Raw genomic sequence first — 16450 nt, 5'->3', positions numbered from 1 at the left:
TCTGGGTTCAGTCCCACTGCTTGGCACCTTGGGCAAGTGTCTTGTACTATAGCCTCGAGTCGATCAAAGCCTTGTGAGTGGATTTGGTAGACGGAAACTGAAAGAAGCCCGTCGTATATATTTATATATATATATATATATATATATATATATATATATATATGTATGTGTGTGTATATGTGTGTTTGTGTTTGTCCCCCCACCATCGCTTGACAACCGATGCTGGTGTGTTTAGGTCCCCGTAACTTAGCGGTTCGGCAAAAGCGACCGATAGAATAAGTACTAGGCTTACAAAGAATAAGTCCTGGGGGTTGATTTGATTCGACTAAAAGGCGGTGCTCCAGCATGGCCGCAGTCAAATGACTGAAACAAGTAATAGAGAGATATAAATACCCCCACCCCCCACCCCAGTATCAACCCAATACAGCCCCAAAAAGCAAAATACCAGCCAACTCACCACCCATGCGCTGTACACCATTCAGCAGAAAAATCTTCAGATTGTTAGTGCCCTTGATGGGGTCAATGCCATTCTTTTGTTTGAGGTCAACAAACAGCAGGTAGGTCTTTGCTCGTGGGATTGATAGGATGTCACTGGGTCGTTCCACGTAGCAATGTTCCACCCTCAAGTTCGGCACATTCTGTTTTAGACTCTCTGTCAGTGGCTCGTGAAGCTGATAGCGTTGGTCGAAATACAAAGAGCACACCATGTCGTCCAGGTCACTTTGCCGAATCATCTCCAAGATATTTTCAGAGGAATTCTAATGAGAGAAACAAAGAAAAGAAAGGAAAGAAATAAATAAAATCCCTCTAATAATAAATGCTGTCGTGTATTAATTACAAGAAGTAGACTGGATGATGATAATCTTATGTGGAGCTCTAAACATAACAGTAGCAGTCATACAGGTCACTTTGCCGCATCATCTCCAAGATATTTTCAGAGGAATTCTAATGAGAGAAACGAAGAAAAGAAAGGAAAGAAACAAATAAAATCACTCTAATAATAAATGCTGTCGTGTATTAATTACAAGAAGTAGACTGGATGATGATAATCTTATGTGGAGCTCTAAACATAACAGTAGCAGTCATACAGCTATTTGTACATAAAATCTTACTGTAGGTAAAATAAACAACAGATGCTTTGCCGCACACAGAAACTGCAGGAGGGAGTGGGTAAGCTGGTTATATCAACCCCCAGTGCTCAACTGGTATTTATTTTATTGACCCCACAAAAGGATGAAAGGCAAAGACAACACCTGTGGAATTTGAATTCAGAACATGAATGCTAATCATTTTTCCTAGTGTGTTAATGATTCTGTCAGCTTGCCAACTTATAAAGTACCGCCTGACTGGCCTTCGTGCCGGTGGCACGTAAAAGCACCCTCTACACTCTCGGAGTGGTTGGCGTTAGGAAGGGCATCCAGCTGTAGAAACTCTGCCAAATCAGATTGGAGCCTGGTGTAGCCATCCGGTTTCACCAGTCCTCAGTCAAATCGTCCAACCCATGCTAGCATGGAAAGCGGACGTTAAACGACGACGGCAATACATACAGACATATATATATATATATATATATACCGCCTGACTGGCCTTTGTAGGGTTTTCAAGCGAGATCGTTGCCAGTGCCCCTGGACTGGCTCTTGTGCGGGTGGCACATAAAATACACCATTTTGAGCGTGGCCGTTGCCAGTACCGCCTGACTGGCCTTCGTGCCGGTGGCACGTAAAAGCACCCTCTACACTCTCGGAGTGGTTGGCGTTAGGAAGGGCATCCAGCTGTAGAAACTCTGCCAAATCAGATTGGAGCCTGGTGTAGCCATCCGGTTTCACCAGTCCTCAGTCAAATCGTCCAACCCATGCTAGCATGGAAAGCAGACGTTAAACGACGACGACAATACATACAGACACATATATATATATATATATATATATATATATACCGCCTGACTGGCCTTTGTAGGGTTTTCAAGCGAGATCGTTGCCAGTGCCCCTGGATTGGCTCTTGTGCGGGTGGCACATAAAATACACCATTTTGAGCGTGGCCGTTGCCAGTACCGCCTGACTGGCCTTCGTGCCGGTGACACGTAAAAGCACCCTCTACACTCTCGGAGTGGTTGGTGTTAGGAAGGGCATCCAGCTGTAGAAACTCTGCCAAATCAGATTGGAGCCTGGTGTAGCCATCCGGTTTCACCAGTCCTCAGTCAAATCGTCCAACCCATGCTAGCATGGAAAGCGGACGTTAAACGACGACGACAATACATACAGACATATATATATATATATATATATATATATATATACCGCCTGACTGGCCTTTGTAGGGTTTTCGAGCGAGATCGTTGCCAGTGCCCCTGGACTGGCTCTTGTGCGGGTGGCACATAAAATACACCATTTTGAGCGTGGCCGTTGCCAGTACCGCCTGACTGGCCTTCGTGCCGGTGGCACATAAAAGCACCCACTGCACTCTCGGAGTGGTTGGCGTTAGGAAGGGCATCCAGCCATAGAAACTCTGCCAAATCAGATTGGAGCCTGGTGTAGCCATCCGGTTTCACCAGTCCTCAGTCAAATCGTCCAACCCATGCTAGCATGGAAAGTGGACGTTAAACGATGATGATGATGATGAATATAAACTCAATTTTTTTCAGTTCTATGTTATCGGTTGAAACAATATATTCGTGTATAAAAATGTTTATACTATATGCTATATTTTTATTTATTTATTATTTCTTCTTATTCTTTATGTTTCAGGGATTATGTTGTATTTCTTATATATGTTCATTGAGGGAGTGTGATATGTTGAGTCGTTAACCCAGTCTTTTTATTCTTTAACTAATATTTATATATATATATATATATATATATATATATATATATATATATAGGCGCAGGAGTGGCTGTGTGGTAAGTAGCTTGCTTACCAACCACATGGTTCTGGGTTCAGTCCCACTGCGTAGCACCTTGGGCAAGTGTCTTCTACTATAGCCTCGGGCCGACCAAAGCCTTGTGAGTGGATTTGGTAGACGGAAACTGAAAGAAGCCCGTCGTGTATATGTATATATATATATATATATATATATATAATGTTTGTGTCTGTGTTTGTCCCCCCAACATCGCTTGACAACCGATACTGATGTGTTTATGTCCTCGTAACTTAACGGTTCGGCAAAAGACACCGATAGAATAAGTACTAGGCTTCCAAAGAATAAGACCTGGGGTCGATTTGCTCGACTAAAAGGCGGTGCTCCAGCATGGCTGCAGTCAAATGACTGAAACAAGTAAAAGAGTAAAAGAGTGTATATATATATATATATATTCATATCTATTTTTGAACATGTTAAACTTTACAGTTCTATATTTAAGAGATGAGGAATTATTTACATTTGACGGGCATATGGCGTAGTGGTTAAGAGCGCGGGCTACTAACCCCAAGGTTCCGAGTTCGATTCACGGCAGCGACCTGATTAATAATAGTAATAATAATAATAATAATAATATAATAATAGTAACATCGTTAGGAATGAGAACCCAGGTTCGAAATTTACCCAAGACACCTGACGAAGGCTGGAGGGTATATCAGCCGAAACGTTGTGTTAACAACAAACAAGATGAGGACAAATATCCGTCAAATGTAAATAATGTAAATAATGTATGTTAAACTTTGTCATCATTTTTTTAGGCTGGCATCGGTTAGGTGATTTAACAGGATCAGGTGTGTTGTAGGACTGCATCATGCTCCTTGTTAGCTTTGGCACAGTTTCTATGGTTGGATACCTTTCCTAATGTCAACTGTTTCATCTTTGTGTACTGGGTGCTTTTCTTTGTGTCTCCAGCATTTAGTGGAGTTGCCAAGTAACTTGCAAGACAAAGAAAAGAACAAAAATAAAAAGGGGGTAAAGAAAAAAAAGCTCCCTGGACTGAGTAGGGAGGAGAGTATTTTGGGAGGAGGTAGAGTTGGTTTTATCCCAGGAACTAGCACACGTTTCTTGCAATAGGGAAGACACATGGCTACTCTGCATTATATATTGTTGTTGTTGTTGGCACTCCGTCGCTTACGACGTCGAGGGTTCCAGTTGATCCGATCAACGGAACAGCCTGCTGCTCGTGAAATTAACGTGCAAGTGGCTGAGCACTCCACAGGCACGTGTACCCTTAACGTAGTTCTCGGGGATATTCAGCGTGACACTGAGTGTGACAAGGCTGACCCTTTGAGATACAGGCACAACAGAAACAGGAAGTAAGAGTGAGACAAAGTTGTGGTGAAAGAGTACAGCAGGGTTCGCCACCATCCCCTGCCGGAGCCTCGTGGAGCTTTAGGTGTTTTCACTCAATAAACACTCACAACGCCCGGTCTGGGAATCGAAACCGCGATCCTATGACCGCGAGTCCGCTGCCCTAACCACTGGGCCATTGCGCCTCCACTTGCACTATATAAGGGTAGGCCTATCTGTGAAAAAGATAAGATAGTTGTGATAGGGGTGCCAGAGGAAAATTTCAAGAAGTGACAAACGATACAGACAGTTGATCAGGAAGGGGAAGTAGGGGTTATAAGAGTGTGGGTGGAGGGTAACATGGTTGAAGATGGGGGTAAAGAGAGATAGTTTCAATGAAGCGGGGCTCAGCTCACCTGATTTTGACGTTCTGCTCTTCTTTGAAATAACCTAAACGGGTTTGTGATATATGTTCTGGGAGTTTCGTTTTGCAAGGACCGACAACAGCTCCGCATACAGACCATCATAAGCACCACTTCTAATGGGATTAACAGCAGCAGGAAAGGGTAGATGGTATCTGAAATACATAACAAAAATGTTCAAGGGGTGTGCTGAAAAGTTCCTGGCTTTGGGTAAAAGAAAATACAGGAGGATCAGTTAATTATGATTTTATTCAACAGATTTCCTTCTCTCATTCACGCACTTATGGCAGCGGCCCTTCAGTTTTTCTAAGCCCTGTAAAAAGAACTCAGAAGGTTGGGCCTCCAACTAGGCCTTTTGCAACACCCTAAACCCTTTAGTGTTCGCATTATTCTGCCAAAATTAATGCTTTTTCATCTACATTGTTTTGAACTAATCATACATTATCTTGTAGCTATGAGATTTTGATGAGGTAGCTGTTAATTTTTAAAACAATATTGTCGGGTTGGTATGAGAGACCAGATCTGGCCAGTGTGAACATAAAACAGGCAGAATACTTTTGGCCGGATATGGCTGGTTTAAATGCTAAACGGTTAAAGCCAGGAACTTTTCAGCACCCCTCCCTTACATCAATGGAACAGCCTGCTCATGAAATTAACATGCAAGTGGCTCAGTACTCCACAGACACGCGTACACAAAAAGGACGAAAGGCAAAAATTAACCTTGGTGGAATTTGAACTTGGAACATAATATTAGAAAAAATGCTGCTCAGCATTTTGTCCACCTAATGGTTCTGCCAGCTTTGCCGATCTTCAGCCCTCATGGAAAAATTAATGGGTAAAACAAAGAACCCTTATTGATATGAAGAGATGTGGAGGATTTGGGGATCAACGTAAAAGAGTACTCTCTTTTATTTGTTTTGGTCATTTGACTGCGGCCATGCTGGAGCACCGCCTTTAGTCGAATCAATTCGACCCCAGGACTTATTCTTTGCAAGCCTAGTACTTATTCTATCGGTGTCTTTTGCCGAACCGCTAAGTGACGGGGACATAAACACATCAGCATCGGTTGTCAAGCGATGTTGGGGGGGACAAACACAGACATACAAACATATATATATATATATATACATATATACGACGGGTTTCTTTCAGTTTCCTTATTTTTCTATTGCCCACAAGGGGCTAAACATAGAGGGGACAAACAAGGACAGACAAAGGGATTAAATCGATACCATTGACCCCAGTGCATAACTGGTACTTAATTTATCGACCCCCGAAAGGATGAAAGGCAAAGTCGACCTCGGCGGAATTTGAACTCAGAACGTAACAGCAGACGAAATACCGCTAAGCATTTCGCCAGGTGTGCTAATGTTTCTGCGAGCTCGCCGCCTTTCTTTCAGTTTCCGTCTACCAAATCCACTCACAAGGCTTTGGTTGGCCCGAGGCTATATTAGAAGACACTTGCCCAAGGTGCTACGCAGTGGGACTGAACCCAAAACCATGTGGTTGGTAAGCAAGCTACTTACCACACAGCCACTTCTGCACCTATACATTCATATATATATATATATATATATATATATATATATATATATATATATATATATATACACACACACACACACACACATACGACAGGCTTCTTTCAGTTTCCGTCTACCAATACCACTCACAAGGCTCTGGTCGGCCCGAGGCTATATTAGAAGACATTTGCCCAAGGTGCCACGCAGTGGGACTGAACCCAGAACCATGTGGTTGGTAAGCAAGCTACTTACCACACAGCCACTCCTTGATAAAAAAAAAAATTAATAATTAAACAAAGTATTCCTTACCAAAATGAAGAGGTGTAGAGATTTGGGGCTTAAGCTCTGAGTGATGATTCTGCAGTTTGGCAAACAGGTCGAGAATCCGTTTCTCAGAGTTAGACAAGGTTTTCAGTGAAGATTTTAAAGTCTGTGATGAGTTTTTCTGCATGTGAAGGCTTTTCTGCAAGTACGCACGGCTCAGCTTTACGCTTTCCCGTACGGCTTTCATCTCGTTGCGAGTCGAAGACTTTCTCACATGAAGTTTCCGAATGCTCGACTCTTGCCTTACCAAGTTCTCCGTTGTGTACTGAAGTAGTTTGTGCAACACTTCGATGTTGGATTTCATAGCAAACATGCTCCTTTCGTATATTTCAAGACGTGCTGCAAACGAGTTGATCAGCTCGTTACTATGTGTTTGCATCTTAACCAGCACGTCCATTTTCTTTTCTAGTTCAGCTATTTTCCGGCGATCGAAGTTCGGCGAAGAATTTGACACCCTTCGTTTCCGTTTTTTCCTCTCAAAAACTGTAGGGACCGCGCGAGTTAAAGTGTCTGTCGGGGTAGTTTTGGAAGAAATCGGAGTGATGGAAGAAATGGGAGTGATGGAAGAATTGACATACGAGTCAGAATACCAGGAAAACATGCAGTGGAGTGATGTCGCGGGAAGCTCTAGCATGGACTGGTTAAACAAGACAGAACCAAATTCTGTCATGTTGGCAAAGAAATGTTTTGGTCTTGCTCTCTTCTTTCTCTTTGCAGATGCATTAGTTGCAGCTGCATGGTGCTGCTTCTTACTCTCGAGCAATTTTAGCTGCAGGTTGTAAATGCAGTTTTCCAAGTTGTCGTCAATGTTGCGACAGGATTTGGAGATGGCATTCCTGAAAACCATCCATTCTTTCATCTTGGGGCTGTGGTACCAGTAACTTGAGAGGAACACAAACGTCCATGCTGCAACGGAACTGGGGGAAAATTAAAAAAAGACAAAAAAACATTAATAACAGTGTATAAAATGCTATATAAAATGAGCATAATTAAAAGAAACCTCTTCATCATGATTGTTTTAACATCCACTTTTCTGTGTTTGCATGGGTTAGATGAAATTTTTATGGCCAGATGCTCTTCTTGTTGCTAATCCTCACCTGTTTCCAAGCACAGTAATATATTTCCATGGCCAAACATATTTTCACAGAAGACTGGAAGTGAATGTATCACATGGTGTCAAAACAAGGACCACCCACCAATATATATATATACATACATACATATATATATATATGTGTGTGTGTGTGTGTGTGTGTGTGTGTGTGTGTGTGTGTGTGAGTGTGTGGAGGCGCAATGGCCCAGTGGTTAGGGTAGTGGACTCGCTTACATAGATCCCGATTATACCTGAATTTTCTTGTGAAAAATTTCATCCGGAGATAGCGGGAAAGAGTTTCGGAAAATTCCCATGAGTCGGTTTTGTTTGCTTATAACTTTCAAACGTTGTAGATTATGATTATATCAATATTTAATATGAAAAAAAATTTAATATTTTAATATTTAAAGAAAGAAAGATTTTTTTCCTGAAATTCCAAGCTTAATTTTCTAGATATGTTTTGTAGAAATATGTGATGTGTCAGTATGTATGGAAATTTGTTTTTCATATTACATTCCGATATAATCGTAACCTACACCACCTGAAAGGTATTTCAAGAAAATGTCATGAAAAAAAAATGCTTTTCTGAAAGTTATGAGGAAACAAAACCGACTCGTTTAAACATTCCGAAACACCTCGCTATCCTCGGAATTTTTTTTTTTTTTTTTGACAAGAAATTCCGATATAATTGAAATCTACTCCATCTGAAGCGTGTCTGTAGAAAATTTCATTAAAAAATATTAATTTTTCTGGAAGTTATGAGGAAACAAATTTGGTTGGGCACAACATTCTACAGACCCTATACCCGTAATGCAAGCAAAAATTAGTGACAAGGCTGGGTGGGTCTTTTGATTATATTAGAATCCCAACGTAGGGCTCTCAAATACAGTTTGCTGTCCATCTAACATTGATTCGGGAACAGGGAATGCAAGTACACCCTCGAAAAATTTTGTGGGCGGAATGAGGCGGGCATGAAAATGCAATGAACATCTTCCTGAAAAAACTTCATCGCCAAAACGAACGAGCGTAGATACATTTTTGGCCTAATTTGAATCATTACTTTTCATTATTGGATTTATCTGATTTGATTGATGTACAGATATAATAATAATAATTATTATTATTATTATTGTACCTTTGTTTGGTTTCAAATTAGGATTGAAAAAAATCGACCTTGTTTGTAAAAAAAAATTCGGACCTAGGTTTGCACTCCCTAAGCAAATTGCATTAGCCCTAGATCGAACTCGGGACATCTTGATCGCCAAGTAAACTTCTTGACCATTCGGCCACGCCTGCAACCACTTGAAAACACACACACACACAAGGATGTCTTAATATTATAGGCCCCAATGCACTGAGCTCTATAGTATTTACTTATTGACAAAACCAGCGTATATGTAGATCAGAATTGGGCGCCTAGGCCGGTGAAGCCTCTGGGCACTGCTCAATGTGACCATGTCTTAAGATAGTACTGGACACACACATACGCAGCAGACCCGAGCCGAATCAGCTTCCACTTGTTGCTCGATTAATTAAAAATAACAGTTAGATCTCTTTCCCTCAAATCATAACCTACTCTCTTAGAAGGGAAGCATACATTCGATACATTATGTGTAAATAAAATACAGGGTGGTTACAGCTGGAAACCCCTTTGATCACACGTCCGCTGGAATCAGGATATGATCCGGGTGCTAAACAACAGCAATAAGGAATGACACATCAGATAATGTAGTCCTTGATGCACTACGTCCGAAAACACGAATAGACGACAGCTGGAACATCTTTGATGATAGATCTACCGGGTTAGGTCGAACCTGGGGTTAAACAAGAACAACAATAAAGAACACCATAGATAATGTAGTCCTAGATACACTATTCCCGAATAAAAGACGGGTAGATTACAACTGGAACGTCTTTGATCATAGGTCTGCGTAATCACGAGTGACCGAGGGCTAAACTACGATATATAAATAATATATATCTACAAACGTTTGTATGAGTCACAACAATGATGATATAACAGTTAGATCTCTTGATAGTGTTCATAAAGGATTAGTAATTAGTAAAAAAAAAAAATCATTAAGCAACACAACAGATTGAATAGACTAATTTCAAAATATCAGTCGATAGTTCGAATCTTACCTTGCGTGCATTCGGCGTGTTTTCAAAATAATGACGATAAAAAGCGATGACGTAAAACGCAGTAAATGGTTCGCTAGCAGTTTGTGTTTAAACGACTGGTAAAACATGTTCAAACATGAATTTCAGCTTTTTTTGTTTTGTTTGTTTTTTGTTGCGTTTGCATTCCTTGATATAAATACAAGACTGTGTGTGTGTGTGTGCGCGCGCGTGCACATCGATATGTGTGTAGGTGTATTCTTTTATTCTCTTACTTGTTCCAGTCATTTGACTGTGGCCTTGCTGGAGCACCGCCTTTTAGTCGAACGAATCGACCCCAAGACTTATTTTTTTGTTAGTCTAGTACTTATTCTATCGGTTGCTTTTACCGAACCGCTAAGTTACGAGGACGTAAACACATCAGCATCGGTTGTCAAGCGATGTTAAGGGGGACAATCGCGGAAAGACTCCACTTCCCCATTTTCTCCCAAATTTGTTTATTTAAAAAAAAATTTTGCCAAACCCCCCCCCCCCCCCCGTTTTCGGATACGGAGGTTCCGGAAAATTGCCAAAAATCGGCACTGCTAAATTTCCCCTCCCCCCACACTTTCCTCCTCCCAAATTCAATTTTGACTTTTTTCCCTAACCCCTAACCCTAAACCTCTAAACCTAACCCTAACACCCTAACCCTAAAAGCCTAACCGGCAAGACTTCGGGCCACCCACCAAGAAAAAACGCTTAAAATTTTTTTTTTTTCCAACAGGAAATACGAATCTGGGGAATACGAATCTGCGAAAGCATTGGCAAAAATCGGCATTTTTAAATTACCAACCCCCCCTTTATACTGACGATGTAGTTCTTATTACTTACACTGAAGAAGAGACACACGTTATAATGGATCTCTTCTCTGGAGCATGCACTGCTTTTGAACTGAACATCAGTCTGAAGAAAACAAAGGTCATGTTACATCGTCTGTCTTGTATCTTGGTAGCGCTCTCTCTAAAGATGGTTCCCTTGATTCTGGAATCAATCTGAGGATCAGAAAAGCCTTTGAAAGGCTTGAAAATCGTGTTTGGTCTGACAGAGACACTCCCCATCAAAACCAAGCTTAGCATTTACGAATTGTGCTTTTTTAAACTGCTGTTTTTATACTCTTCATATCAAAACTTTGGAAACATTCCATCATACTTGATTGACTTAGGAGTATTTTAAATGTCAAACAGCAGTCTCCAGCACCAGACACTGCTGTTCTTCAGAGGGCCAACACATCTGGTATTGAGATGCTCCTTATATGCAATCAAATGCGTTGGGCTGGGCATCTTACTTGGATGCAGAACGACAGGTTTCCTGAGCAGTTGTTTTATAGGGAGTTGCAACGTGGTGAACATCTGTAATGTAAACCTAAGAAACGTTTTAGGGATGCTGTCGAAAAACAACCTTTAGGCTCTGAGTCTGGATGTTGAAGACAAGGAGCAGATGACGAAAAATTAATCGGTTTGTAAAGTTGTGATCTGTAACTGTTCTAAAGAATTTGAAGCACATAAAATCAAATACTTCCTCTTGAAATGAGCACTTTGAAAACAGGCACTTGACTTAAATTCCAGACACTTCTGCAATAGGATTGGTTCGTCCAGAACCGGACTTGTAATAAGAACTACATTGTCTCGTGATGGCAAACAATTACAGGCTAATTAAGCACAGATCTTTCTTCAACGGCCTCCAAGTATTTTCTGTCGATTAGTGGGGCAAAGTATGTGAATCTGCAGCGGGTCTGAAAAGTCATATCAGATTGCACAAAGACCTGGTTAATTGTCAACAGTAAGGCCAAGTCTTTTGTTTGTCACATTTGCAGCGAAACTTGCAAAACTAAAGCAGGCCTGAAGAGCCACATGCATGCTCACAGCTGCTCGATACAAAACTGAAGAGATTGCCTTCTGTAAAGAGGTGGCAATCAATGCACACGTGCGATGTGTGTATGTATGTATCTCTCTGTCTCTCTGTCTGTCTCTCTCTCTCTATATATATATATATATATATATATATATATATAAACATAACTAAGGGATCAGCAAATATTTGCTGATCCCTTAGTTATGTTTATAAATATATATGAGCTTTTAAATAAGTTCTCCACCAATAATGGTGCTTTCATACCGATGGGCTTGGTAAAAATTATTAATTGTTAATTGATTTATTAATTAATAAATTGATAATCCTTTACCCTTTTAATTTGTAATAATTATATATATATATATATATATATATATATATATATATATATATATATAAACACACACACGCACATACATACATATATATATACAGTGGTGGGCACAGCTAACCAAAACGTTAGCTTCGCAAAAGCTAAACCGCTAAACAGGTTAAAAAACCAGCAGAAGCTAACTCTGATTGATAACCGCTAATTTTTATCAAATGATACGGTTTTTTGGGGGGGGGCTCTAAAACCCTTAAAAACAGACTTAAAGAGCTAAAATTTTCATATTATAGCTTAGACATAGAGCTTTCCAAAAATTGTATAGCATACCATGATCAGATAATGATCAAGGTATGTGCAAATAATTAAATGAACAAATGAAATTAAACATTAGTTTTTCAGTCAACATACACTTTATTTACAGTACAAAAAGTATTGAATGACTTATAACAGTATAGTATAACATAGGTATCATGCCAAAATCAGATGTTGATCAAGGTGTACTACTCTGGCTGGGCCTTCTCTGTCGCCACGCGACGTGATGCTGGTTGCCCTTCGTAAATATCAGTCTCTCAAAGTTACCATCTGAAAGGGTGGCTCTCTTGGCCTTCAAAATATCTTTGCCTATAGAGAATAGGTGCTCAACTGCAGCACTAGATGGGATGGTATTGTTATACTTGGTGAACAGGTCGATCAAGACATGCTCACCCAAAAAGGCGACTTCATTCAGGACCTCCATTGAGACGGTCTCCAGCCAGGTCTTCACCAAGTTCTGCGCCTTGAACATCAGTGACCTGTGGCTCCTGATCTCCCGGAACTGAGTGATGTTGCTGAAGAAATCATCTTCCTCATTTTGGATCTATTTTAAAACGGGGGCCACATTTTTCATTAATGTTTTACGTAGTGTTTTTGGTACGGAAAGACTTTCAAACTTCGTGTACTTATCTATTTTGTGTTATAGAACAGAAAAATATTTTTGTATTCGAATTTATTTCATGTAAAAAATTGTCTTATTTCGATAATTTCAACCAATCACTGACAAGTATTCAGTTGTTTACATTTACTCCTTTGGCTGATTAAGCGGTGTAAAGCGTATTTAATCTCCATACCTTCGTTTTATTTGCTTTTTTCATTCTAAATTTGCTTTAACCCTAACCCTAACCCTAGGGTTAGGGTTAGGGTTAGGGTTAATTGTTTTAGAATCGTTTGTTTATGTAGTCGGCACTTAATGTATATCGGCTGAATGGACGTCAGTGATTGGTTGAAATTACAGAAATACGACAACTTTAACATGGATTAACTTATGGATTTCTTTTGTTTTTAAGAAGACTAAGAGAAAAAGATGTTTTATATGACACATTCTACCAGTGTTCCAAGTTTCAAAGTGTTTCGTTAAGGAAAAATGTGGCCCCCGTTTTAAAAAAGATCCCTCATTTTTATTTCTGGTGGTGCTGCTACCCTCCTCATTGGTCTCCATTAGAGCTGCCTCTATGATGGTCTCCATGGCGTTCGTCACTCTGCTAACCAGCTGTTATTACACTGCTCCAGCCTAAACAGGCGAAACTTGAGGTGGAAGGCAGCGGTCAGTTGGCGGTCCAGGTCTTCTAGGAGGAGCCCAAAACCTTTTCGTGATGCCTGCCAGTATTGCGTCTACTAGAGGAATACAGTACAGGAGATGTTTGAACTTAACCTCCTTCAACTTCATGACAGTAGCTGCTACAGTTGGCAGAAGGCTCCCGTGGTAGACTTAGTCTGCCCACTGGATTTTATGGCAACATTAGACATTACATGGGCGTACTCCGTCAGGAAGCCGACATCAGAGTCAGTGAAGGTCTGTAGCTACAGCTGTGTCATCACCCTGTGGACAGCTCCTCTATTCTTCTCCAGCAAGTTGTTGAGGACAACAACAGAGTCATAGGTAGAATTCCATTTGGTACTGTTGGGGACCACCAGCCTCTCTTCAATGCATCCAAAATGCTGTCTGCTGCCACCGTGCTGCAGCGGCTATGCCTTGGACATGGCCTTCCTGTAGGCGAACTTGAACGAAGCGCTGTCAAGAGCCTTGTCGGCATCCACACTGGCTACCAAGTTGAAGGTGTGGGCTGCGCACTTCGTGTACACCGGCAGGTTGAGGCCCAGGCTGTTGGACTCATCAAGGACGGCATCAACAGAGATGTACTCAACTTCATCCACATCCCCAGCCTCGGGATTCATGTCCAGATTCACATCCACAACGCCCTCTACATCTGGATCGGCAGCAGCCTCAGTAATGTCTGACAAGAGTTCAACTTCTGTACCAAACTGCATAAATGCCTTGGCAAAATTTTTGCCGTTGTGCGTTGTGGTCCTAGTCACCTTGTCTTGTAGATGGAACTTGTAATGGGTGTCCACCATAGCCTGGGCGAGAATATCAAAGGTGTGATGTCTTCTGAGCTAAGAACAGGCTAGGACGGCGTGTTGCCTCATGCAAGTCTTGGGGTCCAGTCAGTGTGCCATCATCCCCAGGTAGGAAGGAGGCAGGACATTTGATCACAGTATCTTATAACCATATTTTGTTTATAGAAATCACACACGTTTTAGTTTAACATTTGTTACTAGGCTGTTCTAAATTCATGGAAATATTGCCTATAATGTAAAGCCTTCTTATTAAACTTTGAAAATAGTGACACTATCCTGATAGGTGACGCGTTGTGGGTGGGAGATGAATAACCGAGATGGGGAATGGAATGATGGTCAGAAATTGATAAGTTGAGAATTTAAGTTTCGTTCATTCGTTATTTCATTAAAGACTGCATGAGTGGAATATATGGCGGTGCTCCAGCATGGCCGCAGTCAAATGATTGAAACAAATAAAAGAATAAAAAACAGATAGATATCTTTTTATTATGGCCACACAGGGCTAAATACAGAAAGTGGACAAAGTACAATGTAGAGGTTTTCTTTGTGGGGGTGGGGAAAGGAAGGAGGAGGGTAGAATTTCGATCAAAAGGGATCGTGAAAAAAAAAACCATGGGGAAAGCCGATCAATAGGGATCGTGTATCACAGTCAATGTAAAAGGGGGGAAACAGAGATAGATACATACACACACACACACACACACACACACAAATACATATTTACGCACAACAGACATTTTTTTCGCCAAATTCGAAGCTGTTGAATCGAAAGTTAACAGTGGCTAAACATTATACACATAATAACACTTCTGCTGTTTGTTGGCCATTTTACGTGCTTATTTCGAAAAAGAAATCGCCAAAATGAACAAAACAGAATAAAGGATTTTCGAAAATTATTTTATCTATTTCTCCCCTATTTGATTCCAAAGAGTTTCTCTTGATTGATTTTCGAAACACAAATATTTCGTTGTGTTTATGTTGCATTTTAATTTTGTTTTTACGAAACTTTGCAAAGTTTTGTCCATCATTTTGTCCTTCCCTTTTCTACCCTCTCCTTTCTCTAGCTTTTGCGCTCCATCTCTCTTCCTGCACTGCCCCTCTCTCTGTCTCATGTCCCTCTCTCTTTATCTATCTATCCCTTCTCCTCCTCCTCCTCCTCCTTCCTCTTTCATCTCTAACATCAGAAGTCGTCTGCTTGTTCACCGAATCGTCCTTCTGTCTCCATTTTTTATGTTGTAACGTTGTGGAGACATTGATACAGAATATCCATTTTACTCAGGTAAAACGAAACAATACGACTTCTTCAAAACTTTCTCTATTGTTCATGAAAGATTTTTCCTTCATTTATAACCGTTAACTCTTTATAGAATCCCAGTTATGACAAGACAAAGAGTGCAAAGCGTTGTTTATGTTTCTTAGCCACGAACCTGCCATGACAGAGTAGACCTGTCTAAAAGTGAAAACAAACGTCTTGCAAATATGAAAGGCTACTAAAAGTGAGAGAGCTGTCCTAATGTGAACATAAGTGAGGGTCTAAAGACTGAAAGCCCCTTGTCCATCAGATACTCTCTTACTCTCTTACTCTTTTACTTGTTTCAGTCATTTGACTGCGGCCATGCTGGAGCACCGCCTTTAGTCGAGCAAATCGACCCCAGGACTTATTCTTTGTAAGCCTAGTACTTATTCTATCTGTGCCTTTTGCCGAGCCGCTAAGTTACGGGGACGTAAACACACCAGCATCGGTTGTTAAGCGATGGTGGGGGGACAAACACAGACACACATACATACACACATATATATATATATATATATATATGCATCGGTTGTCAAACGATGTTGGGGGGGGGGGACAAACACAGATACACAAACATATACACACATACATATATACATATATACGACGGACTTCTTTCAGTTTCCGTCTACCAAATCCACTCACAAGGCTTTGGTCAGCCCGAGGCTATATTAGAAGACATTTGCCCAAGGTGTCACGCAGTGGGACTGAACCCAGAACCATGTGGTTGGTAAGCAAGCTACTTACCACACAGCCACTCCTGCGTGGATATTTTTTAATGAAATTCTCTACAAATATGGACTTGTTCAGAAACACCCGCGAGTGGGGAACGGTTCTCAAAAATAACCCCCAGTTGTTCC

The 16450-nt window shown here is 40.9% G+C and overlaps 2 protein-coding genes and 1 pseudogene across 2 annotated transcripts in view; 1 reads left to right on the top strand and 2 right to left on the bottom strand.

The window, feature by feature from the left end:
* The window catches only part of LOC106877437 (uncharacterized), a 12831-nt gene extending 2978 nt beyond the window's left edge, over positions 1–9853 (bottom strand). The window contains exons 1-4 of the mRNA XM_089346222.1: positions 9709–9853; positions 6459–7390; positions 4621–4781; positions 458–758 (exon numbers count right to left, since the gene is read on the bottom strand). Coding sequence (XP_089202348.1) covers positions 458–758; positions 4621–4781; positions 6459–7390; positions 9709–9815 — 1501 coding nt within the window. The 5' untranslated portion in view covers positions 9816–9853. The remainder of the gene's footprint in view (positions 1–457; positions 759–4620; positions 4782–6458; positions 7391–9708) is intronic.
* A 3762-nt stretch (positions 9854–13615) lies between these two features.
* Positions 13616–14293, bottom strand: LOC149130177 (uncharacterized; annotated as a pseudogene).
* Positions 14294–15470: 1177 nt separating this feature from the next.
* Positions 15471–16450, top strand: part of LOC106868401 (putative ATP-dependent DNA helicase HFM1) — a 59412-nt gene continuing 58432 nt past the window's right edge. The window contains exon 1 of the mRNA XM_089346221.1: positions 15471–15575. The gene's annotated coding sequence lies outside the window, so the exon portion shown is untranslated. The remainder of the gene's footprint in view (positions 15576–16450) is intronic.

This window comes from Octopus bimaculoides, chromosome 30 (assembly GCF_046866305.1).
Source record: "Octopus bimaculoides isolate indiv1 chromosome 30, ASM4686630v1, whole genome shotgun sequence".
NCBI lineage: Eukaryota > Metazoa > Mollusca > Cephalopoda > Octopoda > Octopodidae > Octopus > Octopus bimaculoides.
Note: the sequence above shows the minus strand (reverse complement) of the source record. Positions and strands in the feature narration are given on the sequence as shown.